The sequence below is a fragment of the Orcinus orca genome, chromosome 10 (genome assembly GCF_937001465.1).
Source record: "Orcinus orca chromosome 10, mOrcOrc1.1, whole genome shotgun sequence".
NCBI classification, from domain to species: Eukaryota; Metazoa; Chordata; class Mammalia; order Artiodactyla; family Delphinidae; genus Orcinus; species Orcinus orca.
Window position 1 is genome coordinate 56,488,707 of NC_064568.1, and position 26,733 is coordinate 56,515,439.

The following is a 26,733-nucleotide window of genomic DNA, read 5'->3' on the forward strand; positions in this document are numbered from 1 at the left end:
CATGGGCCCAGCCGCCCCGCGGAATGTGGGTCTTCCTGGACCGGGGCATGAACCCGTGTCCCCTGCATCGGTAGGTGGACTCTCAACCACTGCGCCACCAGGGAAGCCCCATAGTTCTTTTTTATCATAGTAAATTTTGGTATACTTTTTTGTATGTTACTTTTTTTCCTTTTTGGAAAACTGATACTAGCAATACTCAGAGATACTGCAGGTTTGGTTCCAGACCACTGCAATAAAGTGAATATTGCAGTAAAGTGAGTCACATGAATTTTTCTGGTTTCCTAGTGCGTATAAAGGTTATGTTCATGCTATATTGTAGTCTGTTTAAAGTGTGAATAGCATTATGTCTAAAAAACAATGTACATGCCTTAACTAAAACATACTTTATTGCTAAAAAATGGTAACCATCATCTGAGCCTTTAGCAAGTCATAATCTTTTTGCTGGTGGAGGGTCTTGCCTTGATGTTGGTGGCTGCTGACTGATGAGGGTGATAGTGGCTGAAGGTTGGGGTTGATTTCTTAAAATAAGACAACAATAAAGTTTGCCACTTTGATTGACTCCTCTTTTCATGAATGATTTCTCTGTAGCCTGCAAGGCTGTGTGATAGCATTTGACCCACAGTAGAATGTCTTTCAAAATTAGAGTCCTCTCAAACCCTGCCTTTGCCTCTGCTTTATCAACTAAATTTATGCAATATTCTAATCCTTTGTTGTCATTTCAACAATCTTCACAGCAGCTTCACCAGGAGTAGATTTCATCCAAAGAAACCACTTTCTTTGCTCATCAGTAGGAAGCAAGTTTTATCATGAGCTGGCAGCAATTCAGTCCCATCTTTAGGCTCCACTTCTAATTCTAGCTCTTTTGCTGTTTCCATCACATCTGCAGTGACTTTCTCCACTGAAGTCTTGAACCCCTCAAAGTCATCCACAAGGGCTGGAATCAACTTCTTCCAAATGCCTGTTAATGTTGATATTTTGACCTCTTGCCATGAATCATGAATGCTGTCCATGGCATCTGGGAGGGAATGGTGAATCCTTTCCAGAAGGTTTTCAATTAACTTTGCCCAGATCTATCAGAGGAGTCACTATCTATGGCAGCTATAGCCTTCAAGACCTGAAAGTTGAAATGGCTCATTGATCCATGAGCTGCAGAATGGATGTTGTGTTACCAGGCATGAAAACATCATTAATCTCTTTGTACATCTCCATCAGAGCTCTTGGGTAACTAGGTGCCTTGTCAATGAGCAGTAATACTTTGAAAGGAATCTTTTTTCTGAGCAGTAGGTCTCAACAGTGGGCTTAAAATATTGAGTAAACTCTGTTGTCAACAGGTGCGCTGTCATCCAGGTTTTGTATAACCTATAATGGAAAAGAATCTGAAGCTATACACATGAAACTAACACAATATTGTAAATCAACTAAAGTTAAATAAAAAAGAAAGAACGAAGGAAGGAAAAAAGTATATATAGAGCACAGGCAGAATAGACTCAGCATGACTCTTACGGGCCCTAGGATTTTCAGAAGGAAGGAAGGAAAGAAGGAAGGAAGGGAGGGAGGGAGGGAGGAAGGAAGGAAAGGAAGGAAGGAAGGAAAAAAAATACATATATAGAGCACAGGCAGAATAGACTGAGCATGACTCTTAAGGGCCCTAGGATTTTCAGAATGGTAAATGAACATTGGCTTCAACTTCACGTCACCAGCTGCATTAGCATGCATGTCCTTTGAAGCTAGGCGTTTGTCTTCTCCTCTAGCTATGAAAGCCCTAGATGGCATCTTCTTCCAATAGAAGGCTGTTTTGTCTACATTTTATCCAGACCAGTAAAACTTTCTCCTTATCAGCAGTAAGGCTGTTTCACTTTCTTATCATTTGTGTGTTCACTAGAGTAGCACTTTTAATTTCCTTCAAGAACTTTTCCCTTGCTTTCACTTCTTGGCTGTTTGGCACAAGGGGCCTGGCTTTATGCCAGTTTCAGCATGCCTTCCTCACTAGGCTTAATCATTTCTAGCTTCTGATTTAAGGTGAGAGATGTGCGACTCTTTCACTTGAACGGTTAGAGGCCGTTGTAAGGTTTTTAATTGGACTAATTTCAGCATTGCTGTGTCTTAGGGAATAGGGAGGCCCAAGGAGAAGGAGAGAGATGGGTGAACGGATGGTCAGGGGAGCAGTCAGAACACATACAACATGTATCGATTAAGTTCACCATCTTACATGGGCATGGTTTGTGGTGCCTCCAAACAATCACCATAGTAAATCAAAGATCAATGATCATGGACCACCATAACAAATATAATAATAATGAAAAAGTTGGAACCATTGCAAGAATTACTGTCAAAACACGACACAGAGACAGGAGGTGAGCAAATGCTGTTGGAAAAATAGTGCTGATACATTGGTTCAATGCAAGGTTGCCACAAACCTTCTATTTGAAAAAAACACAGTATCTGTGATGTGCAATAAAATGAGGTCTGCCAGTAATGTTTCCGAACATTTTACCAGGTCATCGAGCTGTGTATATAGGTGTCCACGTCCCATTTAGTAAAGAGAGTCGCCGGCGTCACAGGCATCGTGGACACAAACATCACCACCGGAGAAGAAAAGACAAAGACTCAGACAGAGAAGATGGACGGGAATCTCCTTCTTACGGTAAGAGAATGGAAAGTTCTCCATTAACAGTTTAAGGTTCTTTCCTGGAAAGTTTTTTTTTTTAATTAAATATTTCCTTTTTAAAATTATATTTCTGCTATAACTCAGACACAGTATATGCATTGAGGAATACTAATTGAAGTGAGAATATTTTTTCTACAAGAAAAATGCTTAGTTTATAGGTTAAGATCTACTTAGGATGAGTGAAAAAAGTAAGGGGCTTTGGTTTCTTTATTGTATTCCAGCCTTGGACTTGTAAATGTTGAGTATTGGCACTTAAAATGCAATTTAGGGGGGTTTTTATTTCCTTTTCTCTATTATATATTTCACAATTAACATATGCAATGAACAAATATCTGGAATCCTTAGGCTCCTGGAAGAGATTGAAAAATTTTTTTTTCATTCTTAAATACATTTTTTGCCAGAAGATTTTTATCCATAAAGCTGGATTACTTGGTTATCTGTGCAGAAAAGAGTGCTTTGATTTAATAGTATTGTCTTCAGAAGGACAGAATTTTTGTTTGAAAGCAGAGCAATAAAGAAGTGCCAGTAGACAGAGGAAATGATGGGAATCTCAGAAGGCAAAAAAGGCATATGGTAGAGGAAAATGAATTATTATCTGATAATAAAGATTAGTAGTTATTTAAGTGCTCCTGAAAGCTGGAAAGGCGAGAGCCCAAAAAAATAGCTGTGTGGCTTGAGCAGGACATTGCACTCAGTTGACATGTAGGGTGTCACTGGTTTTTTAGGACATCGTGGCCCATATGGCCATCTATGCCATAGGTCCTAGTGTGTGCATTTTCGAGGAGCCATGTGAGCTGCACCCCCTCAGGCACTTGTGTGCTGTGCTGAAGGAAAGTTCTTTTGACGAGGTAAAGAGGGAAAGAATTACTGTGTATACTACAGCTTATGTCATGATCATAAGAAAGAAGATACTGATTGCCTAGTAAAATATTAAGTGCCAATTCTTTGCTAAGTATTCCACCAAGCCCTTGACAACGTGCTTTGACTTAACCTTCTCAGCAGTTTTAAAAAATTAAAGATAGGTATTATTGTTTTCATTATATAGATGGAGAAACTTCAACTTAGGCTAAATGATGGGAATCTCTTAGCCAGTACTAAGAGATACTGATGGCCCAATAAACTATTAAGTGGTCATATAGCTAACAAAAATATGTCGCTGGTGAAGGAAAAATCAGTAATTTTAGAAAGCATTATTAGTGGACCTTGATGACATTGGTAGTTGAGAAGTATTTTGCTGTTATTTTGTGAGTGGATCAGTATGCTTCTCTATTTCATTCTGAATAAAAAGGCACACCATATTTTTTATAGGAATGTGGCTTACTAGACTGTAAGTATGTTTATATGTTCACCTGGCTAGGTGGTTTAATGTTCAAGCTGAGGTCTGAAATATGAAGTCTAAATATAGTGGTTTGAAAATAAATTTGGTGGAGAAAATATTTATAACTTTTTCATAGAGTAATTATGCCTAGAAAAGTTTTATGCCACAGAATTGGGTTTATTTTGGTTTTAACTCCAATCTGTATCCTAGAAATTGCTATGAAGTCCCTTCTTTCTAACCCCCACTCTCCAAAAAGAGATTACACAGGTGTTTTGCTTCTGGACATGATGGAATAACAGGAATTGAATTTGCCCTCCAATTTTAAACACTTAGAAAACTGCACAAGATATATGAAACAGTAATTTTCAGACAATGGACAACAGAGAGCATAGGATGCTGAGCTCTGAGAGAGGGGAAGCAAGTGAGATGACCCCTGTGGTCCTGAGTTCATCCCTGTGAGACAGTTTCCAGGCCACAGCATGAGGAACCCAGACAGAGAGTAGCAGGCTCTCAGAGTTGAGGAGACAGTGTAGAATTTGGGGAGGCCTAGTAGGTTAGGATTTAAGATGTAGAGTGCCAGAGAGTAGAGAGCTACACACAGAGAGTGTTCTAAAGGTCTGAAGAAGGGTCCTTTTAAATCTTTGGCTGGGTACTAGTCTGAGTATGTGTGACAGGAAACTACCTGAGGCTTGATAAATAGCCACCAGAAAGCAGTATGGTAAACAATTCCTGGATTTCACACAAAGACTGAGAATAGGATGTGTTCCCACCAGTCAGAGTGGAAAGACCTTGTGACATATAGGGCATTAGATAGAGGTCTCAGAAGGGTATTGCCTTAGTAGTAGGTCTAAATTAGTTTTACACTAAAGGCTGCACTGGATCTGCTAGAAAAAAAAAAAATTGAAAGCAGGTCTTGAAAGAATTAAACTGACTTCAGGTATCTGCATGCTGGAAGAAAGTCTGGTACTACTAAAAGAAATACAGTAAAACCTAGCACCTAACCATGAGAAATGCACAATATCTGACATCCACAAATTATTTGGAATATAATGAAGTAGGAAAATAGGCATAACCAAGAGAAAAATAAATCAATAGAAACAGATCCAGAGGGAGGAGCTTCAAGATGGCGGAAGAGTAAGACGTGGAGATCACCTTCCTACCCACAAATACATCAGAAATACATCTACATGTGGAACAACTCCTACAGAACACCTACTGAACGCTGGCAGAAGACCTCAGACCTCCCAAAAGGCAAGAAACTCCTCACATACCTGGGTAGGGCAAAAGAAAAAAACAGAGACAAAAGAATAGGGATGGGACCTGCACCTCAGGGAGGGAGCTGTGAAGGAAGAAGTTTCCACACACTAGGAAGCCCCTTCACTGGCAGAGATGGGGGTGGCGTGGGGGGGCAGGAGCTTTGGAGCCACGGAGGAGAGCACAGCAACAGGGGTGCAGAGGGCAAAGCGGAGAGATTCCCGCACGGAGGATCGGTGCCTGAGAGGCTTGTCTGCTTACCCACTGGGACGGGCGGGGGCTGGGAGCTGAGGCTCGGGCTACGGAGGTCAGATCCCAGGGAGAGGACTGGGGTTGCCTACGTGAACACAGCCTGAAGGGGGCTAGTGTGCCACAGCTAGCCAGGAGGGAGTCCAGGAAAAAGTCTGGAGCTGCTGAAGAGGCAAGAGACTTCTTCTTGCCTCTTTGTTTCCTCGTGCGCGAGGAGAGGGAATTAAGAGTGCTGCTTCAAGGAGCTCCAGAGACAGGCGCAAGCTGTGGCTATCAGCGCAGACCCCAGAGACAGGCATGAGACGCTAAGGCTGCTACTGCAGCCACAAAGAAACCTGTGTGCAAGCACAGGTCACTATCCACATCTCCCCTCCTGGGAGCCTGTGCAGCCTGCCACTGCCAGGGTCCCATGATCAAGGGACAACTTCCCCGGGAGAAAACACGGCGTGCCTCAGGCTGCCGCAATGTTATGGTGGTGTCTGCCGCCGCAGGCTGGCCCCACACTCTGTACCCCTCCCTCCCCCAGGCCTAAGTCAACCAGAGCCCCCAAATCAGCTGCTCCTTTAACCCCGTCCTGTCTGAGCAAACAAAAGACGCTCTCAGGCGACCTACATGCAGAGGCGGGTCCAAATCCAAAGCTGAACCCCGGGAGCTGTGTGAACAAAGAAGAGAAAGGGAAATTTCTCCCAGCAGCCTCAGGAGCAGCGGATTAAATCTCCACAATAAACTTGATGTACCCTGCATCTGTGGAATACCTGAATAGACAACGAATCATCCCAAATTGAGGAGGTGGACTTTGGGAGCAACTATATATATATATTTTTTCCCTTTTTCTCTTTTTGTGAGTGTGTATGTGTATGCTTGTGTGTGTGATTTTGTCTGTATAGCTTTGCTTTTACCATTTGTCCTAGGGATCTGTCAGTCCATTTTATTTGTTTGTTTAGGTTTTTGGTATAGTTTTTAGCACTTGTTATCATTGGTGGATTTGTTTTTTGGTTTGGTTGCTCTCTTCTTTCTTTTTTTCTTAAAAAAATTTTTTTTTAATCTTTTTTATTTTAATAACTTTATTTTCTTTTACATTATTTCATTTTATCTTCGTCTTTCTTTCTTTTTTTTCCCTCCCTTTTATTCTGAGCCATAAGGATGACAGGCTCTTGGTGGTCCAGCCAGGTGTCAGGGCTGTGCCTCTGAGGTGGGAGAGCCAAGTTCAGGACACTGGTCAACAAGAGACCTCCCAGCTCCACGTAATATCAAAGGGCGAAAGTCTCCCAGAGATCTCCATCTCAACGCCAAGACCCAGCTCCACTCAACAACCAGAAGGCTACAGGACTGGACACCCTATGCCAAACAACTAGCAAAACAGGAACACAACCCCATCCATTAACAGAGAGGCTTCCTAAAATCATAATAAGGCCACAAACACCTGAAAATGCACCACCAGACATGGACCTGCCCACCAAAAAGACAAGATCCAGCCTCATCCACCAGAATACAGGCACTAGTCCCCTCTACCAGGAAGCCTACACAACCCACTGAACCAACCTTAGCCACTGGGAACAGACACCAAAAATAATGGGAACTACGAACGTGCAGCCTGCGAAAAGGAGACCCCAAACACAGTAAGTTAAGCAAAATGAGAAGACAGAGAAACACACAGCAGATGAAGGATCAAGATAAAAACCCACCAGACCTAACAAATGAAGAGGAAATAGGCAGTATACCTGAAAAAGATTTCAGAAAAATGACAGTAAAGATGATCCAAAATCTTGGAAATAGAATGGAGAAAATACAAGAAAAGTTTAACAAGGTCCTAGAAGAACTAAAGAGCAAACAAACAGTGATGAACAACACAATAAATGAAATTAAAAATTCTCTAGAAGGGATCAATAGCAGAATAACTGAGTCAGAAGAACAGATAAGTGACCTGGAAGATAAAATAATGGAAATAACTACTGCAGAGCAGAATAAAGAAAAAAGAATGAAAAGAATGAAGGACCGTCTCAGACACCTCTGAGACAACATTAAGCGTGCCAACATTCGAATTATAGGGGTCCCAGAAGAAGAAGAGAAAAAGAAAGGGACTGAGAAAATATTTGAAGAGACTATAGTTGAAAGGTTCCCTAAAATGGGAAATGAAATCGTTAATCAAGTCCAGGAAGCACAGAGAGTCCCATACAGCATAAATCCAAGGAGAAATACACCAAGACACATATTAATCAAACTATCAAAAATTAAAGACAAAGAAAACATATTAAAAGCAGCAAGGGAAAAACAACAAATAACACACAAGGGAATCCCCATAAGGTTAATAGGTGATCTTTCAGCAGAAACTCTGCAAGCCAGAAGGGAGTGGCAGTATTTAAAGTGATGAAGGAGAAAAACCTACAACCAAGATTACTCTGCCCAGCAAGAATCTCATTCAGATTTGATGGAGAAATTAAAAGCTTTACAGACAAGCAAAAGCTGAGAGAGATCAGCACCACCAAACCAGCTTTACAACAAATGCTAAAGGAACTTCTCTAGGTAGGAAAACAAGAGAAGGAAAAGACCTACAGTAACAAACCCAAAACAATTAAAAAAAATAGTAATACGAACATACATATCAATAATTACCTTAAATGTAAATGGATTAAATGCTCCAACCAAAAGATATAGCCTGGCTGAATGGATACAAAAACAAGACCTGTATATATGCAGTCTACAAGGGACCCACTTCAGACCTAGGGACACATACAGACTGAGAGTGAGGGGATGGAAAAAGATATTCCATGCAAATGGAAATCAAAAGAAAGCTGGAGTAGCAATTCTCATATCAGACAAAATAGACTTTAACACAAACACTATTACAACAGACAAAGAAGGACACTACATAATGATCAGGGGATCAATCCAAGAAGATATAACAATTGTAAATATTTATACACCCAACATAGCATCTCAATACATAAGGCAAATACTAACAGACATAAAAGGGAAATTGACAGTAACACAATCATAGTAGGGGACTTAGCACCCCATTTTCACCAATGGACAGATCATCCAAAATGAGAATAAATAAGGAAGCACAAGCTTTAAATGATGCATTAAAGAAGATGGGCTTAAATGATAATTATAGGACATTCCATCCAGAAACAACAGAATACACATTCTTCTCAAGTGCTCATGGAACATTCTCCAGGATAGATCATATCTTCTTGGGTCACAAATGAAGACTGGGTAAATTTAAGAAAATTGAAATCATATCAAGTGTCTTTTCCAACCACAGTGCTGTGAGACTAGATATCAATTACAAGACAGAATCTGTAAAAAATACAAACACATGGAGGCTAAACAATACACTAATAACCAAGAGATCACTCTAGAAATCAAAGAGTAAATAAAAAAAATACCTAGAAACAAATGACAATGAAAACACCATGACCCAAGACCCAAAACCTATGGGATGCAGCAAAAGCAGTTTTAAGACGGAAGTTTATAGCAATACAGTCCTACCTTAAGAACAAGAAATATCTCAAATAATCAACCTAACCTTACACCTAAAGCAATTAGAGAAAGAAGAACAAAAAAACACCGAAGTTAGCAGAAAGAAAGACATAAAGATCACATCAGAAATAAATGAAAAAGAAATGAAGGAAACAATAGCAAAGATCAATAAAAATAAAAGCTGGTTCTTTGAGAAGATAAACAAAATTGATAAACTATTAGCCAGATGCATCAAAAAAAAAGAGAGAAGACTCAAATCAATAGAATTAGAAATGAGAAGAGAGAAGTAACAACTGACACTGCAGAAATACAAAGGATCATGAGAGATTACTAAAAGCAACTATATGCCAATAAAATGGACAACCTGGAAGAAATGGACAAATTCTTTTTTTTTTAATTAAAATTTTTTTTTTATTTTTGGCTGTGTTGGGTCTTCATTTCTGTGCGAGGGCTTTCTCTAGTTGTGGCAAGTGGGGGCCACTCTTCATCACGATGCGTGGGCCTCTCACTATCACGGCCTCTCTTGTTGCGGAGCACAGGCTCTAGACGCGGAGGCTCAGTAGTTGTGGCTCACGGGCCTAGTTGCTCTGCGGTATGTGGGATCTCCCAGACCAGGGCTCGAACACGTGTCCCCTGCATTAGCAGGCATATTCTCAACCACTGCGCCACCAAGGAAGCCCTGGACAAATTCTTAGAAATGCACAACCTTCCGAGACTGAACCAGGAAGAAATAGAAAATATGAACAGACCAATCACAAGCACTGAAATGGAAACTGTGATTAAAAATCTTCCAACAAACAAAAGCCCAGGATGAGATGGCTTCACAGGCGAAATCTATCAAACATTTAGAGAAGAACTAAAACCTATCTTTCTCAAACTCTTCCAAAATATAGCAGAGGGAGGAACATTCCCAAACTCATACGAGGCCACCATCACCCTGATACCAAAACCAAACAACGATGTCCCAAAGAAAACTACATGCCAATATCACTGAAGAACATAGATGCAAAACTCCTCAACAAAATACTAGCAAACATAATCCAACAGCACATTCAAAGGATCATACAGCATGATCAAGTGAGGTTTATCTCAGGAATGCAAGAATTCTTCAATATACACAAATCAGTCAATGTGATACACCATATTAAGAAATTGAAGGAGAAAAACCATATGATCATCTCTAGATGCAGAGAAAGCTTTCGACAAAATTCAGCACCCATTTATGATAAAAACCCTGCAGAAAGTAGGCATAGAGGGAACTTTCCTCAACATAATAAAGGCCATATATGACAAACCCATAGTCAACATCGTCCTCAATGGTGAAAAACTGACACCATGTCCACTAAGAACAGGAACAAGACAAGGTTGCCCACTCTCACCACTATTATTCAACATAGTTTTGGAAGTTTTAGCCACAGCAATCAGAGAAGAAAAAGAAATAAAAGGAATCCAAATCATAAAAGAAGAAGTAAAGTTGTCACTGTTTGCAGATGACATATTATACCTAGAGAATCCTAAAGATGCTACCAGAAAACTAGTAGATCTAATCAATGAATTTTGTAAATTAGAAGGATGCAAAATTAATGCACACAAATCTCTTGCATTCCTATACACTAATGATGAAAAATCTGAAATTGAAATCAAGAAAACACTCCCATTTACCATTGCAACAAAAAGAATAAAATATCTAGGAATAAACCTACCTAAAGAGACAATGACCTGTATGCAGAAAATTTAAGACACCGATGAAAGAAATTAAATATGATACAAATAGATAGAGAGATATACCATGCTCTTGGATTGGAAGAATCAACATTGTCAAAATGAGTATAGTACCCAAAGCAATCTACAGATTCAGTGCAATCCCTATCAAACTGCCACTGGTATTTTTCACAGAACTAGCACAAAAAATTTCACAATTTGTATGGAAACGCAATATTGAGAATGAAAAACGGAGTTGGAGGAATCAGGCTCCCTGACTTCAGACTGTACTACAAAGCTACAGTAATCAAGACAGTATGGTACTGGCACAAAAATAGAAATATAGATCCATGGTACAGGATAGAAAGTCCAGAGATAAACCAATGCACATATGCTCACCTTATCTTTGATAAAGGAGGCCAGAATATACAATGGAGAAAGACAGCCTCTTCAATAAGTGGTGCTGGGAAAACTGGACAGCTACATGTAAAAGAATGAAATTAGAACACTCCCTAACACCATACACAAAGGTAAATTCAAAATGGTGTAAAGACCTAAATGTAATGCCAGACACTATAAAACTCTTAGAGGAAAACATAGGCAGAACACTCCATGACATAAATCACAGCAAGATCCTTTTTGACCCACCTCCTAGAGAAATGGAAATAAAAAGAAAAATAAACAAATGGGACCTAATGGAATATGAAAGCCTTTGCACAGCAAAGGAAACCATAAACAAGACTAAAAGACAATCCTCTGAATGGGAGAAAATATTTGCGAATGAAGCAACTTGCAAAGGATTAATCTTCAAAATTTACAAGCAGCTTATGCAACTCAATATCAAAAAAGCAAATAACCCAATCCAAAAATGGGCAGAAGACCTAAATAGACATTTCTCCAAAGAAGATATACAGATTGCCAACAAACATATGAAAGAATGCTCAACATCATTAATTATTAGAAAATGCAAATCAAAACTACAGTGGGATATCTCACACTGGTCAGAATGGCCATCATCAAGAAATCTACAGAGTGCTGGAGAGGGTGTGGAGAAAAGGGAACCCTCTTGCGCTGTTGGTGGGAATGTAAATTGATACAGCTACTATGGAAAACATTATGGAGGTTCCTTAAAATCTAAAAGTAGGGGGGGAATCAAGGTGGCAGAGTAGAAGGACGTACTCTCACTCCCTCTTGGGAGAACACCAGAATCACAACTGGCTGCTGGACAATCATTGACAGGAAGACACTGGAACTCACCAAAAAAGATATCCCACATCCAAAGACAAAGGAGAAGCCACAATGAGACGGTAGGACGGGTGCAATCACAGTAAAATCAAGTCCCATAACTGGTGGGTGGGTGACTCACAGAGTGGAGAACACTTATACCACAGAAGTCCACCCACTGGAGTGAAGGTTCTGAGCCTCATGTCAGGCTTCCCAACCTATGGGTCTGGCAACAGGAGGAGGAATTCCTAGAGAATCAGAATTTGAAGCCTAGTGGGAATTGACTGCAGGACTTTGACAGGACTGGGGGAAACAGAGACTGCACCCTTAGAGGGCACACACAAAGTACTGTGTGCATCGGGACCCAGGGGAAGGAGCAGGGACCCCAGGGGAGACTGAACCAGACCTACTTGCTGGCGATGGAGGATCTCCTGCAGAGGCAGGGAAGGGGGGCTGTGGCTCACCGTGGGGACAAGGACACTGACAGTAGAAGTTCTGGGAAGTACTCCTTGGCATGAGCCCTCCCAGAGTCTGTCATTAGCCCCACCAAAGAGCCCAAGTAGGCTCCAGTGTTGGGTTGCCTCAGGCCAAACAATGAACAGGTGGTGAACCCAGCCCCACCCATCATGTCAAGTGGATTAAAGTTTTACTGAGCTCCGCCCACCAGAGCAACAGTCAGCTCTACCCACCACCAGTCCCTCCCATCAATCGTTTAGCCTCATCCACCAGAGGGCAGACAGCAGAAGCAAGAACTACAATCCTGCAGCCTGTAGAACAAAAACCACATTCACAGAAAGATAGACAAGACAAAAAGGCAGAGGGCTATGTACCAGATGAAGGAACAAGATAAAACCCCAGAAAAATAACTAAATGAAGTGGAGACAGGCAGCCTTCCAGAAAAAGAATTCAGAATAATGATAGTGAAGATGATCCAGGACCTCAGAAAAGAAAGGAGGCAAAAATTGAAAAGATGCAAGAAATGTTAAACGAAGACCTAGAAGAATTAAAGAACAAACAGAGATGAACAATAAAATAACTGAAGTGAAAACTACACTAGAAGGAATCAATAGCAGAATAACTGAGGTAGAAGAACGGATAAGTGACCTGGAAGACAAAATGCTGGAATTCACTGCTGTGGAAGAGAGTAAAGAAAAAAGAATGAAAAGAAGTGAAGACAGCCTAAGAGACCTCTGGGGCAACATTAAATAAAACAACATTTGCATTATAGGGGTCCCAGAAGGAGAAGAGAGAGAGAAAGGACCAGAGAAAATATTTGAAGAGATTATAGTTGAAAACTTCCCTAACATGGGAAAGGAAATAGCCACCCAAGTCCAGGAAGCGCAGCGAGTCCCATACAGGATAAACCCAAGGAGAAACATGCTGAGACACATAATAATCATATTGGCAAAAATTAAAGACAAAGAAAAGTTATTGAAAGCAGCAAGGGAAAAACGAAAAATAACATACAAGGGAACTCCCATAAGGTTAACAGATTATTTCTCAGCAGAAACTCTACAAGCCAGAAGGGAGTGGCATTATATACTTAAAGTGATGAAACAGAAGAACCTACAACCAAGATTACTCTACCCGGCAAGGATCTCATTCAGTTTCGATAGAGAAATCAAAAGCTTTACAGAGAAGCAAACCGTTAAGAGAATTCAGCACCACCAAACCAGCTCTACAACAAATGCTAAAGGAACTTTTCTAAGTGGAAACACAAGAGAGGAAAAGGACCTACAAAAACAAACCCAAAACAATTAAGAAAATGTTCACAGGAACATACATATCGATAATTACCTTAAACGTAATGGATTAAATGCTCCAACCAAAAGACACAGGCTTGCTGAATGGATACAAAAAAAAAAGACCCACATATATGCTGTGTACAAGCGACCCACTTCAGAGCTAGGGACACATTCAGAATGAAAGTGAGGGGATGAAAAAAGATATTCCATGCAAATGGAAATCAGAAGAAAGCTGGAGTAGCAATACTCATATCAGATAAAATGGGCTTTAAAATAAAGAATGTTACAAGAGACAAGGAAGGACACTACATAATGATCAAGGGATCAATCCAAGAAGAAGATATAACGATTATAAATATATATGCACCCAACATAGGAGCACCTCAATACATAAGGCAACTGCTAACAGCTATAAAAGAGGAAATTGACAGTAACACAATAATAGTGGGGGACTTTAACACCTCACTTAACATCAATGGACAGATCATCCAAAATGAAAATAAATAAGGAAGCAGAAGCTTTAAATGACACAATAGACCAGATAGATTTAATTGATATTTATAGGACATTCCATCCCAAAACAGCAGATTACACTTTCTTCTCAAGTGCACACAGAACATTCTCCAGGATTGATCACATCTTGGTTCACAAATCAGTCCTCAGTAAGTTTAAGAAAATTGAAATCATATCAAGCATCTTTTCTGACCACAACACTATGAGATTAGAAGCAAATTACGGGAAGAAAAACGTAAAAAACACAAACACATGGAGGCTAGACAATACGTTTCTAAACAACCAAGAGAGCACTGAAGAAATAAAGAGGAAATCAAAAAATACCTAGAGACAAATGACAATGGAAACACGACGATCCAAAACCTATGGGATGCTGCGAAAGCAGTTCTAAGAGAGAAGTTTATAGGAATACAATGTTACCTCAAGAAACAAGAAAAATCTCAAGTAAACAATCTAACCTTACACCTAAAGGAACTAGAGAAAGAAGGAGAAACAAAACCCAAAGTTAGTAGAAGGAAAGAAATCACAAAGAGCAGAGCAGAAATAAATGAACTAGAAACAAAGAAAGCAATAGCAAAGATCAATAAAACTAAAGCCTGGTTCTTTGAGAAGATAAACAAAATTGATAAACCTTTAGCCAGACTCAATAAAAAAGAGGGAGAGGACTCATCAATAAAATTAGAAATGTAAAGGAGAAGTTACAACAGACACCGCAGAAATACAAAGCATCCTAAGAGACTACTACTAGCAACTCTGTGCCAAAAAAATGGACAACCTGGAAGAAATTGAAAAATTCTCAGAAAGGTATAACCTTCCAAGACTGAGCCAGGAAGAAACAGAAAATATGAACAGACCAATCACAAGTAATGAAATTGAAACTGTGATTAAAAATCTTCCAAGAAACAAAAGTCCTGGACCAGATGGCTTCACAGGTGAATTCTATCAAACATTGAGAGAAGAGCTAACACCCGTCCTTGTCAAACTCTTCCACAAAATTGCAGAGGAAGGAACACTCCCAAACTCATTCTATGAGACCACCATCACCCTGATACCAAAACCAGACAAAGGTACCACTAAAAAAGAAAATTACAGACCAATATTACTGATGAGTATAGATGCAAAATCCTCAACAAAATACTAGCAAACAGAATCCAACAACACATTAAATGGATCATACAACATGATCAAGTGGGATTTATCCCAGTGATGCAAGGATTCTTCAACATACGCAAATGAGTCAATGTGATACACCATATTAACAAATTGAAGAATAAAAACCATATGATCATTTCAACAGATGTGGAAAAAGCTTTTGACAAAATTCAGCACAAATTTATGATAAAAACTCCAGAAGGTGGGCATAGAGGGAACCTGCCTCAACATACAAAGGCCATATACGACAAAGCCACAGCCAACATCCTGCTCAATGGTGAAAAACTGAAAGCATTTCCTCTAAGAACAGGAACGAGACAAGGATGTCCACTCTCACCACTATTATTCAACATAGATTTGGAAGTCCTACCCACGGCAATCAGAAAAAAAAAGAAATAAAAGGAATACAAATTGGAAAGGAAGAAGTAAAACTGTCACTGTTTTCAGATGACATGATACTATACATAGAGAATCCTAAAAATGCCTCCAGAAAACTACTATAATCAATGAATTTGGTAAAGTTGCAGGGTCCAAAATTAATGCACAGAAATCTCTTGTATTCCTATACACTAATGATGAAAAATCGGAAGTGTTTCCATAATTTCTCTTTCAATTTACCATTGCAACAAAAAGAATAAAACACCAGGCATTAAACCAGCTAGGGAGACAAAAGACCTGTATGCAGAAAAGTATAAGACACTGATGAAAGAAATTAAAGACGATACAAACAGTTGGAGAGACATTACCATGTTCCTGGATTGGAATAATCAATATTGTGAAAATGACTATACTACCCAAAGCCATCTACAGATTCAATGCAATCCCTATCAAATTACCAATGGCATTTTTTATAGAAGTAGAACTAAAAATCTTAAAATTTGTATGGAGACGCAAAAGTCCCTTAATAGCCAAAGCAACCTTGAAGGAAAAAAACGGAGCTGGAGGAATCAGACTCCCTGACTTTAGACTATACTACAAAGCTACAGTCATCAAGACAATATGGTACTGGCACAAAAACGAAACGTAGATCAATGGAACAAGATGCAGAGCCCAGAGATAAACCCACGCACCTATGGTCAAGTAATCTATGACAAAGGAGGCAGAGATATACAATGGGGAAAAGACAGTCTCTTCAATAAGTGGTGCTGGGAAAACTGGACAGCTACATGTAAAAGAATGAAATTAGAACCCTCCCTAACAATAAAAATAAACTCAAAATGGATTCGAGACCTAAATGTAAAACCGGACACTATAAAACTCTTAGAGCAAAACATAGGAAGAACACTCTTTGACATAAATCACAGCAAGATCTTTTTTGATCCACCTCCTACAGTAATGGAAATAAAAACAAAAATAAACAAATGGGACCTCATGAAACTTCACAGCTTTTGCACAGCAAAGGAAACCATAAACAAGATGAAGAAAGAACCCTCAGAATGGGAGAAAATATTTGCAGATGAATCAATGGACAAAGGATTAATCTCCAAAATATATAAACAGCTCATGCAGCTCTATTAAAGAAACAACGCAATCAAAAAGTGGGCAGAAGACCTAAATAGATATTTCTCCAAGGAAGACATACAGATGGCCAAGAAGCACATGGAAAGCTGCTCTACATCACTAATTATTAGAGAAATGCAAATCAAAACTACAATGAGGTATCACCTCACACCAGTTAGAATGGGCATCATCAGAAAATCTACAAACAACAAATGCTGGAGAGGGTGTGGAGAAAAGGGAATCCTCTTGCACTGTCGGTGGGAGTGTAAATTGATACAGCCATATGGAGGTTCCTTAAAAAACTAAAAATAGAATTACCATATGATGCAGCAATCTCACTACTGGGCATATACCCAGAGAAAACCATAATTCAAACAGACACATGCACCCCAATGTTCATTGCAGCACTATTTACAATAGCCAGATCATGGAAGCAACCTAAATGCCCATCGACAGACAAATGGTTAAAGAAGTTGTGGTACATATATACAATGGAATATTACTCAGCCATTAAAAGGAACGAAATTGTCATTTGTTTAGACGTGGATTAATCTAGAGGCTGTCATACAGAGTGAAGTAAGTCAGAAAGAGGAAAAAAAATACCATATGCTAACACATATATATGGAATCTTTAAAAAAATGATTATTAAAAACCTTCAGGCAAGACGGGAATAAAGACACAGACCTACTAGAGAGTGGACTTGAGGATATGGGGAGGGGAAGGGTAAGCTGGGACAAAGTGAGAGAGTGGCATGGACATATATACACTACCTAACATAAAATAGATAGCTAGTGGGAAGCAGCTGCATAGCAGAGGGAGATCAGCTCAGTGCTTTGTGACCACCTAGATGGGTGGGATAGGGACGGTGGGAGGGAGGGAGACACAAGAGGGAAGAGATATGGGGACATATGTATATGTATAACTGACTCACTTTGTTATAAAGTGGAAACTAACACACCATTTTAAAGCAATTATACTCTAATAAAGATGTTAAAAAAAAAAAAACAGATCCAGAAATCACAAAGTTAATGGATTTCGAAAACAAGCATGTTAAAGCAATATAATAAATATGCTTTATATGTTCAAGAAGAGAGAGGCTGAAAATATATGAAAGTCCCACATGGAACTTATACAGATGAAAAATGCAATATCTCAAATGAGTATTACGCTAGATAAGATTAACAGATGAGTTGAAATTACAGAATAAAAAAGATAAGTGACTTTTGAAGATACTGTGATAGAAACTAATAAAAATGAAACAAAAAAAGGCTGAAGACCAATAAACAGCATCAGTAATTTGTTGGACAGTATCAGGTAGTCTATCATATGTATAATTGGAGTGCCAGAGAAATTTCCAAAATTAATAAAAAGTCTGAACTCACAGGTCCAAGGAGTTCAGCAAAACGCAAGGAGAAGAAACATGAAGAAAAACTGCACAAAGTTACATAAAAATTAAACTGCTGAAACCAAGACATAACAGTCCTAGATGTATATAACAACGGCTTCAAAATCCATGAAACAAAAACTGAAAAAATTGAAAAGAGGAAGAGAGAAATCCACAAGTATAGCTGGAGATTGCAACTCTCCTTTCTCAGTAATGGATAGAGCAAGTTATCAAAAAATCAGTAAGGATATAGAAGACCTAAATAACACACTGTAAGTCAGATTGATAGTCACATGCATAGAACATTTCACCCAACCACAGCAGAATACACATTCTTTACAATTGCATATTGAAGATTTAACCAAGATCATATTCTAGACCATAAAGCAAGTCTTAATACATTTAAAAAGACTGGAAGTGTATTCTCTGACCACAAATAGAATTAAACTAAAAAGATATTATGAAAAATGCCCAGATATTTGGAAATTAAGCACGAAGTTTCTCAGTAACCCATGGGTTAAAGATGCAGTCACATCAGAAATTAGAAAATATGTTGAACTCAAGAAAACGAAAACACGGTACAGGCAGAAAATTGAGAGAAAATCTTGCAAAGTGAGGACACAGTTCTGACACGCACAGGTTTCATTTAGCATGGTACTGTGCAAAGTGAGGACTGCCTACATATTAGAATTTGTTAGATATTGCTAAAGCAGTGCTTAGAGAAAAACGTATAGCATTTAGTTTTTATACTAGAAAAGAAGGGACTTCCCTGGTGGCACAGTGGTAGATACTCCGTGCTCCCAGTGAAGGGGGCCCAGGTTCGATCCCTGGTCCAGGAACTGGACTTCACATGCATGCCGCAGGTGGGAATTCGGGAGTTCGCATGCCACAACTGAGGAGCCTACCTGTTGCAACTAAGACCCAGTGCAAACAAATAAATTTAAATAAAGAGGTTAATTTAAAAAACGCAGAACAAGAAAGACCTAATCAGTGATTTAAGCTTGTAACTTAAGAAATTGAAGGAAAAAATAGAGCAAATTAAGCCTAAATAAACAAAAGAAAGGAAACAATAAAAATGAAAGCAGAAATGAATAAAATAAAAATCAGACCAGTAGTAGCAAAAATCTGTCAGACTGCAATCTGGTTCTTTGAAAAGATCAATAAAATTGAGAAATCTAAATAGCCAAACTGATCAGGTGAGGGAAAAAAAGATACAAATGACCAGCACCAGAAATTTTCAGTACAGATTCTACATATTAAAGAATAAGGAGGGAATATTATGAATGATTTTATGCCAACAAAATTGATACTTCAGATTAAGTGGGGAAGTTTCTTAGGAATACATGCTGTTAAGCAGAAATGGATAACTTGGATTATCCTACATGTATAAAAGGAAATTGAATTTGTAGTCTAAAGCATTCCCACAATGGAAATTTACTCCCAAATGGCATCAAACATATAAGAAAGAAATAACACAGACTCTGCTAGAAAATTGAAGATGAGGGAACACTTTCCCATTCATATTGTGAATCTAGTATTTCCCTGATACCAAAACCTGATGAAGATGTTACAATAGAATAAAACTACACACTAATTATTTCTCATGAATATAGATTCAGAAATCCTTAACAAAATAAAAGCATATCTAATCCAGCAATACTTAAGAGGGATAATACATCATGATGGTGGTAGTCTGAATAGTGGCCCCTACAGTGTCCATATTCCTACTGTCTGGAACCTGTGAATGTTAACCTTATTTGGCAAAAGTGCATCTCTAGATGTGACTAAGTTAAAGGATTTTGAGAAGTGGGGATTATGCTGGATTAATGCAGATGGGCCAGATTCATCACAAGGAGTCAGAAGGTCAGAGAGGAGACAGTAGTTACAGTGATGGAATGAGGAGGCATCCAGACCTAAGGAATGTAGGCAGCCTCCAGAAGCTAGAAAAGGTAAGGAAATGGATTTTCCCCTAGAGCCTCCAGAAAGAACCAGCTCATGATTTTTTAGCCCTGTGTAAAATTCATTTTGGACTTATGGTCTCCAGAACTGTAAGAGAATAAATTTGTGTTATTTAAGCCACCACGTTTGTGGAAATTTGTAATAGCAGCAATAGGAAATTAATACGATAAACAAGTGGAAATGCAGGGTTGGTTTAAAATTTAAACATCTATCAGTGTAAATAAACATATTAATAGTATAAAGGAGAAAAACCCATATAATCATATCAATAAGACAGAAAAAGCCTTTGACAAAATTCCACCCCCCTTGTTTGCTAGGAGTTAAAACTGTCTTTAGATAAATTCTATTTATCTACATCTAACAAATTCTATTTATTTAGAAATTTTCTAAATTCTATTCTAGAATTTTATCTCCTTGCAAACTAGGAATATTAGAAAACTTCTTCAGTGTGATATAGAGCATTTAGAAATGCTGGTGAAAGACTGAATGTTTTCTCCCAACATGGTACTGGCACACGTAGCCAGTGTAATAAGGCAAGAAAGAAATGAAATGCATGCAGAAAGTAAATGAAGTAAAATTGTTTTTATTCACAGTTACAGAATCATATGTGTAGCAAATCCTAAGCAATCTACAAAACTACAGAACTGAGTGAGTTTAACAAGGTTACAGGATACAAAATCAGTGTACAGAAATCAACTGTATTTCTGTATAGTAGCAATGAGCAATCAGAAACTGAAATAAAAAACAACACAATAGGGCTTCCCTGGTGGCGCAGTGGTTGGGAGTCCGCCTGCCGGTGCAGGGGACACGGGTTTGTGCCCCGGTCCGGGAGGATCCCACATGCCGCGGAGCGGCTGGGCCCGTGAGCCATGGCCGCTGAGCCTGTGCGTCTAGAGCCTGTGCTCCGCAGCGGGAGAGGCCACAACAGTGAGAGGCCCGTGTACCTCAAAAAAAAAAAAAAAAACCACCACCACAATAGCACCAGAAGTATTACTTGGGGATGAATTTCACAAAAGATGTGCAAGACCTAATTGTTGAAAGGTTCAAATATTAGGAAGTTCAGTTACATTGTGTTTTTGTTTGTCCTGCATTGGTCTTAAGAGTATTCCTTCATTATGAAGACCCATGTCGTGTACATACTGGACAAGTTTCAGATATGTTTTTCATACTGCCTCTTCCCGTTTTTCCTCTTTCTGGAGTTTTTCTTGTGCGACGTTTTTATTCTGTTTTCTATATCTCTTAACCTTGCGTGTTTTGTCTTATTTGTCATTGATGCATTCTGTGTAACCTCCTCCTTATTTCTGTCTTTTCCTTTAACAATTTTATTTCTAATCTTTTTTTTCCAATAAATTTATTTATTTATTTTTGGCTGTGTTGGGTCTTCGTTGCTGCACGCGGGCTTTCTCTAATTGCGGCGAGCGGAGGCTACTCTGTTGCGGTGCACAGGCTTCTCATTGCGGTGGCTTCTCTTATTGTGGAGCACAGGCTCTAGGTGCGTGGGCTTCAATAGTTGTGGCACGCGGGCTCTAGAGCACAGGCTCAGTAGTTGTGGCGCACGGGCACAGTTGCTCCGTGGCATGTGGGATCTTCCAGGACCAGGGCTTGAACCTGTGTCCCTTGCGTTGGCAGGTGGATTCTTAACCACTGTGCCACCAAGGAAGTCCTTCTAATTTACTTTTTAACCTGTTTTAATATCCCTCTTGCAGCTATAAGTTCCTGGAGGTTTGTTTACCTAGATGTAAATTTTGTGTTTGACCTCCTCTATTATATTTGGAAGAATTTGATTTTGTTTTTAATTGATGCTTGTTGTATGCTTCAGTGTTTATTCTGGGACCCCTGGGGCTTTCAACTGTCCTGGACTAGAATGTACGCTAATTTCTCTGTTTGGGGATCCTGTACCACACAAGTAGTTTAAAACTCAGATGTCATGAGCAGCAGTGACCTGTCTACCTCCCTAACCTCAGCTGACAGACTTTTGCTTCTCCATGATAGTAGGAAAAGTTAGTTTTGAGTTTTCTCATCCTGTTTTTTGAACTTGGGGATTTCTTTTTTTACTCTTGAACTTAACTACATATTAATTAAATATTTGAAATGTTCTATATTATCTAACATTTCCATCTATTTTTGGTGAGGAAAAGGTCCTGTCTCATGCATAGTGTTTTCTTGGTTTTGGATGTTGCTTACTGTTATTTGTTTGATTTACATTGGTTTGTTAAAGATTAATGTGACTTTAACGTATAATTTTTCTTTTTAATCTGTGGAGGTGATCTTTCTGTGAAATTCTTTTGTTCTAGATTGTTGGTCCTTGTTTCCTTCCAGAATTATAGTATTTTAATAATAATGAAAAGAAATTTGTTCTGATGGAATATATTTATAAGAAAAGCATTTCATTTTCAAAATTTTGAATTTACCTTTGTATTAATTGAGGAAAATTTTGAGTGTATATTTTTAAATTCTGATTTTGTCAAGACACACCATCCCAGAGAGTCCAGTTCATTCTGGGTACCGAAGATGATGATGAAGAACACATTCCCCATGATCTCTTCACGGAAATGGATGAGCTGTGCTACAGAGATGGAGAAGAGTATGAATGGAAAGAAACTGCCAGGTGATGATACTCTCTCAGTTTTTAACTGCCTTTACTTGGTTTCTTTTTGTAATGAGAATATAAGATTGAAATTGAGACATCCAGTACTTTAAAACAATGAGTAGAGAATTTCCTTCTGTTTGGAAATTTTATCTTTATTCTCAAAATTTGTTTCCTTAAATAATTCTTAATACTATAATATAAGAAAAGGAAATATGTTACTGTAGATTTTAATGTCTTTAATTAGAGGAAACAAGTTTGAAAAATCAATGTCTTGCATATTTAAAGTTTAAAATAAGATTGGAAGCTGAAACTGAAATTCCAGAGTTTGTTTCTGTAAACTTACTACAGTGATAGCTAGAATAGAAAGAGGAACTACAAAGGTAACTTGTGCCTATCGACATTATAGACCATTAGCCTAATTTGTAAAAATGTGTTTGTAGCGAAATTTTGTTTTGGTGGTGGTGATCTTTGTTTCTGTTTAAAAGAAAAAGCTTATGTTTATCATATTAAAATAAACAAATGGAATCATTATTTGTAAAATATTGTTATACATTATACATTTCAGATGGCTGAAATTTGAAGAGGATGTTGAAGACGGTGGTGACCGGTGGAGTAAGCCTTACGTGGCGACCCTCTCTTTGCACAGTCTTTTTGAACTGAGAAGTTGCATCCTAAATGGAACAGTCATGCTGGATATGAGAGCAGGCACTCTTGATGAAATAGCAGGTGATAGCAAAGTGACTTCTTTATAGTTAAATTGTATTGAAGTTAGAGATACTTAAATAAGGAAAATAAAGTGGAATTTTAGACCATTGATTTGACAGTTACATGTTGAGCTTCCATTCTGTGCAGGGCAGTATGAGGAGTAGACATATAAATAACCCTTTTTGTCTTTGATAAGTTTGGAGTCTAAAAGATTAAATTAGAGAGATGTAACTACAGTTATCAAGAAGAAAGTGACTAGTGCCATAAGCAGGATATGGAGTCTGTTCTCTGGAAATGCAGAGGAAGGAGCTTTTTGTTTCTTTGTTTTTTGGACCAAGGTATCTGGGGAAGATACAGAGAGTACATTAACTATTCAACTTATCCATAGAATTTGAACACATGGCGATAGGGAGCAGGGTGGTGCAAGAGAAAAGAAAGTATTCTAAGGAGGAGGAAGAGAAGGAAGAAAAGTCTAGAAAGTATAGACAGCTATGAATCTCAGAAAAGTCAATTATCTGTGAGTATACAGATTTCTTGAGATATGTTAGAAAAATAAATTAGAGGTGGATTGTGACTAGCGTTGAATTACTGGGTTAAGAAATTGGATTTTATTTGGTAGGCATTTTGGCTCTCAGTGATTTTTAAGTTGGAGAATAGTATGATCTCGATGTGTGTCAGGGATATCATTCTGGCAAGAAGAGGTAGGGTGGCTTTGGATAAGAAGAGATTAGAAGCAAGGAGGTCATTTATTCTCTTGGAATGTCTAAGCAAGAAGTGATGACGATCTGATGTCTGGTAGGTAGTAGCAATGGAAACAAAGGAGAGAAAATTGAAGGATACTGTGGAGGTAGAAAGAAGGAAAAGATAGCTGTGATAAAGCTATTTGGTCATTAACTGAAGTTGCTCAAAACCAATATCAAGTTCAATAGTAATAAATTTGATAGTGTGACTACCATTATAGATTGTCCAATATAAAAACAAAAAACTATTGTATTTGATCTTCAAGAGGACCGTAAATTTATTAGAATTTCTCAGGCTAGAAATACCAGTATGTTGATATTACCAGATTGATAGATTTGACCTTGTGCTGCAAATCTTTAAGTTATGGAAGTCCTTTCTTGTTCTATATAAATGACTGAAAAACTGAGTAGGATTAGGAATATTGAATTCAGACATATTCAATATGTCTTACTTTGGCTTTTAATGATCACGTAATACAATATAATATTTTAGTAAATGTATAATCCAGTGTTCATTTGTATGGTAGCCTGTAGTCATGGTGTTGCTGTTAAGAGTTTACCTGCTAGGTTGATCTAATTTTCTCTCAGAGGAACCTTATCATAGATTTGAAAGCCTGACTGTTTTATATCAAGTTACTGCCACTTTTAAAAAATATTTATATGTCCTTTATAAATTAAAAATAGTCCAGGACTTCCCTGGTGGCGCAGTGGTTGGGAGTCCGCCTGCCGATGCAGGGGACACGGGTTCGTGCCCCGGTCCAGGAGGATCCCTCATGCCGCGGAGCGGCTGGGCCCGTGAGCCATGGCTGCTGAGCCTGTGCGTCCGGAGCCTGTGCTCCGCAACGGGGGAGGCCACGGCAGTGAGAGGCCCACGTACCGCAAAAAAAAAAAAAAAAAAAAAAAATAGTCCAGGCACCGCAGTAATGTATAAAATGTCATTGCCATCAATCTCCCCATTTCCCACACCTCCCTCACAGCCTGATATAGTCATCTTTCTAAAACTTATTACTTCATATTTTATCTATTCAGTTACTCACTGGTTTTTGTACCTGTGGATGAGTGAGAGCAGAAACTTGATCTGCTTAGTTAATTGCTATATTCCCAACACGTAATAGGTACTCAGTAAATAGTTAATGATTGAATGAATGAGTACAGATACTCATCTACAGTTTTGGGGAAAAGTATGAGGTGAAGCAAGAAAATACCTTCACTTCTTAGGAAGCCAATATTTGAATATCCATTTTAATAGAATTTATTGTATCATCAGTAAAGCACCTTCAACTATATAGGAAGGCTATTGGTGAATAACAGTAGCTTTTCAATAAATACTAGTATTTATTAAAATAAGGGTCTCTATTAATATGTTCATTTTTGTTGGATAATGTTCATATTTATCTTTATGCATCCATTATTCAATATTAGAAGAGAATGATACTTTCTAGAGCTATTTAAGAGTCTTATTTTTCTGGTAAGATTTCACTTAAGATTTATTCTGTGTTACAGTCATCCAAGTATTAGTTTATTTAATAAAAATGATTGTTATCTATGTATTTTTTCTTTGCCTAGATATGGTATTGGACAACATGATCGCCTCTGGCCAGTTGGACGAGTCCATAAGAGAGAATGTCAGAGAAGCCCTTCTGAAGAGGCACCATCATCAGAATGAGAAAAGGTTCACCAGCCGGATTCCCCTTGTTCGATCTTTTGCAGATATAGGCAAGAAACATTCTGACCCTCACTTGCTTGAAAGGAATGGTGAGATAAGTTGTGGCATTCCTTTTTTGCTAACACGTCTACACTAATGGCATTCCAGTGTGTTACAATTAGCATTCAGGAAAAGAAACATATTTTTTCTAGATAATTACATAGGCCTTTATCTTTTTAATTCTCTTTAAAATAATAATTTGTGCATTTAAAGATTTCATTTCTAAAATGTCTTTACAGCGTGACAGAATTATCTGTAGAAATTACTTAGATGAAAAAATTAAGCATTTACTCTGTTAAAATGGGATAAGTATTGGTAATATTTAAACACTACACTATACGTAACCCTGAATTACTCTCCTTCTTGCTTTTTTGTTTCTGCTGAAGAATTCTTGTATATTTGATAAAAGAGCCATAAATTATTATCTATAAATTTAATCTTTTGAAAATTTTAAGTCTTGTGTTTGGGCCTTTAATATTAGATTTTTCCTGGAGATTTTTTTTTTTTCTCCTGAGTATACTTTACTTGCTAGGCATAAGCAAGTATTTTGGGGTTGGTCTGCTGATTTCACTGCTTTTTATTTACATAATTGGTGAAAGGTTTTTGTGCTTGTTCCTGTTTTATGCTAGGGATGATGCAGTTGATTTTTTCAAGCCATTGAGAATGGCACAGACCCACACACTGCTGCTCTCCCCTCTCATTCACGGTCTAGCATGGGTTATGTGGGACATGGGGAGAATGTGTTTTTGTAGCCATTTACCTCTGTCACTGTCTTAAGGCTGGCATGCTATCACTGGGGTTCTATTTTGGGTCTCAAAGATGCTCTGATGACAGTGACTGGA

At 38.4% G+C, this 26,733-nt stretch overlaps 1 protein-coding gene across 4 annotated transcripts in view; it reads left to right on the forward strand.

Moving 5' to 3' along the window:
- SLC4A7 (solute carrier family 4 member 7) overlaps nucleotides 1-26,733 on the forward strand; it is a 124,236-nt gene that overhangs the window by 43,596 nt on the left and 53,907 nt on the right. For 3 of the 4 annotated variants that reach the window (XM_012536671.3, XM_033405443.2, XM_033405446.2), the window contains exons 3-6: nucleotides 2,498-2,644; nucleotides 22,621-22,759; nucleotides 23,307-23,467; nucleotides 25,753-25,941. In XM_012536671.3, coding sequence (XP_012392125.1) covers nucleotides 2,498-2,644; nucleotides 22,621-22,759; nucleotides 23,307-23,467; nucleotides 25,753-25,941 — 636 coding nt within the window. The remainder of the gene's footprint in view (nucleotides 1-2,497; nucleotides 2,645-22,620; nucleotides 22,760-23,306; nucleotides 23,468-25,752; nucleotides 25,942-26,733) is intronic. The other variant, XM_033405445.2, reaches the window with a different exon arrangement.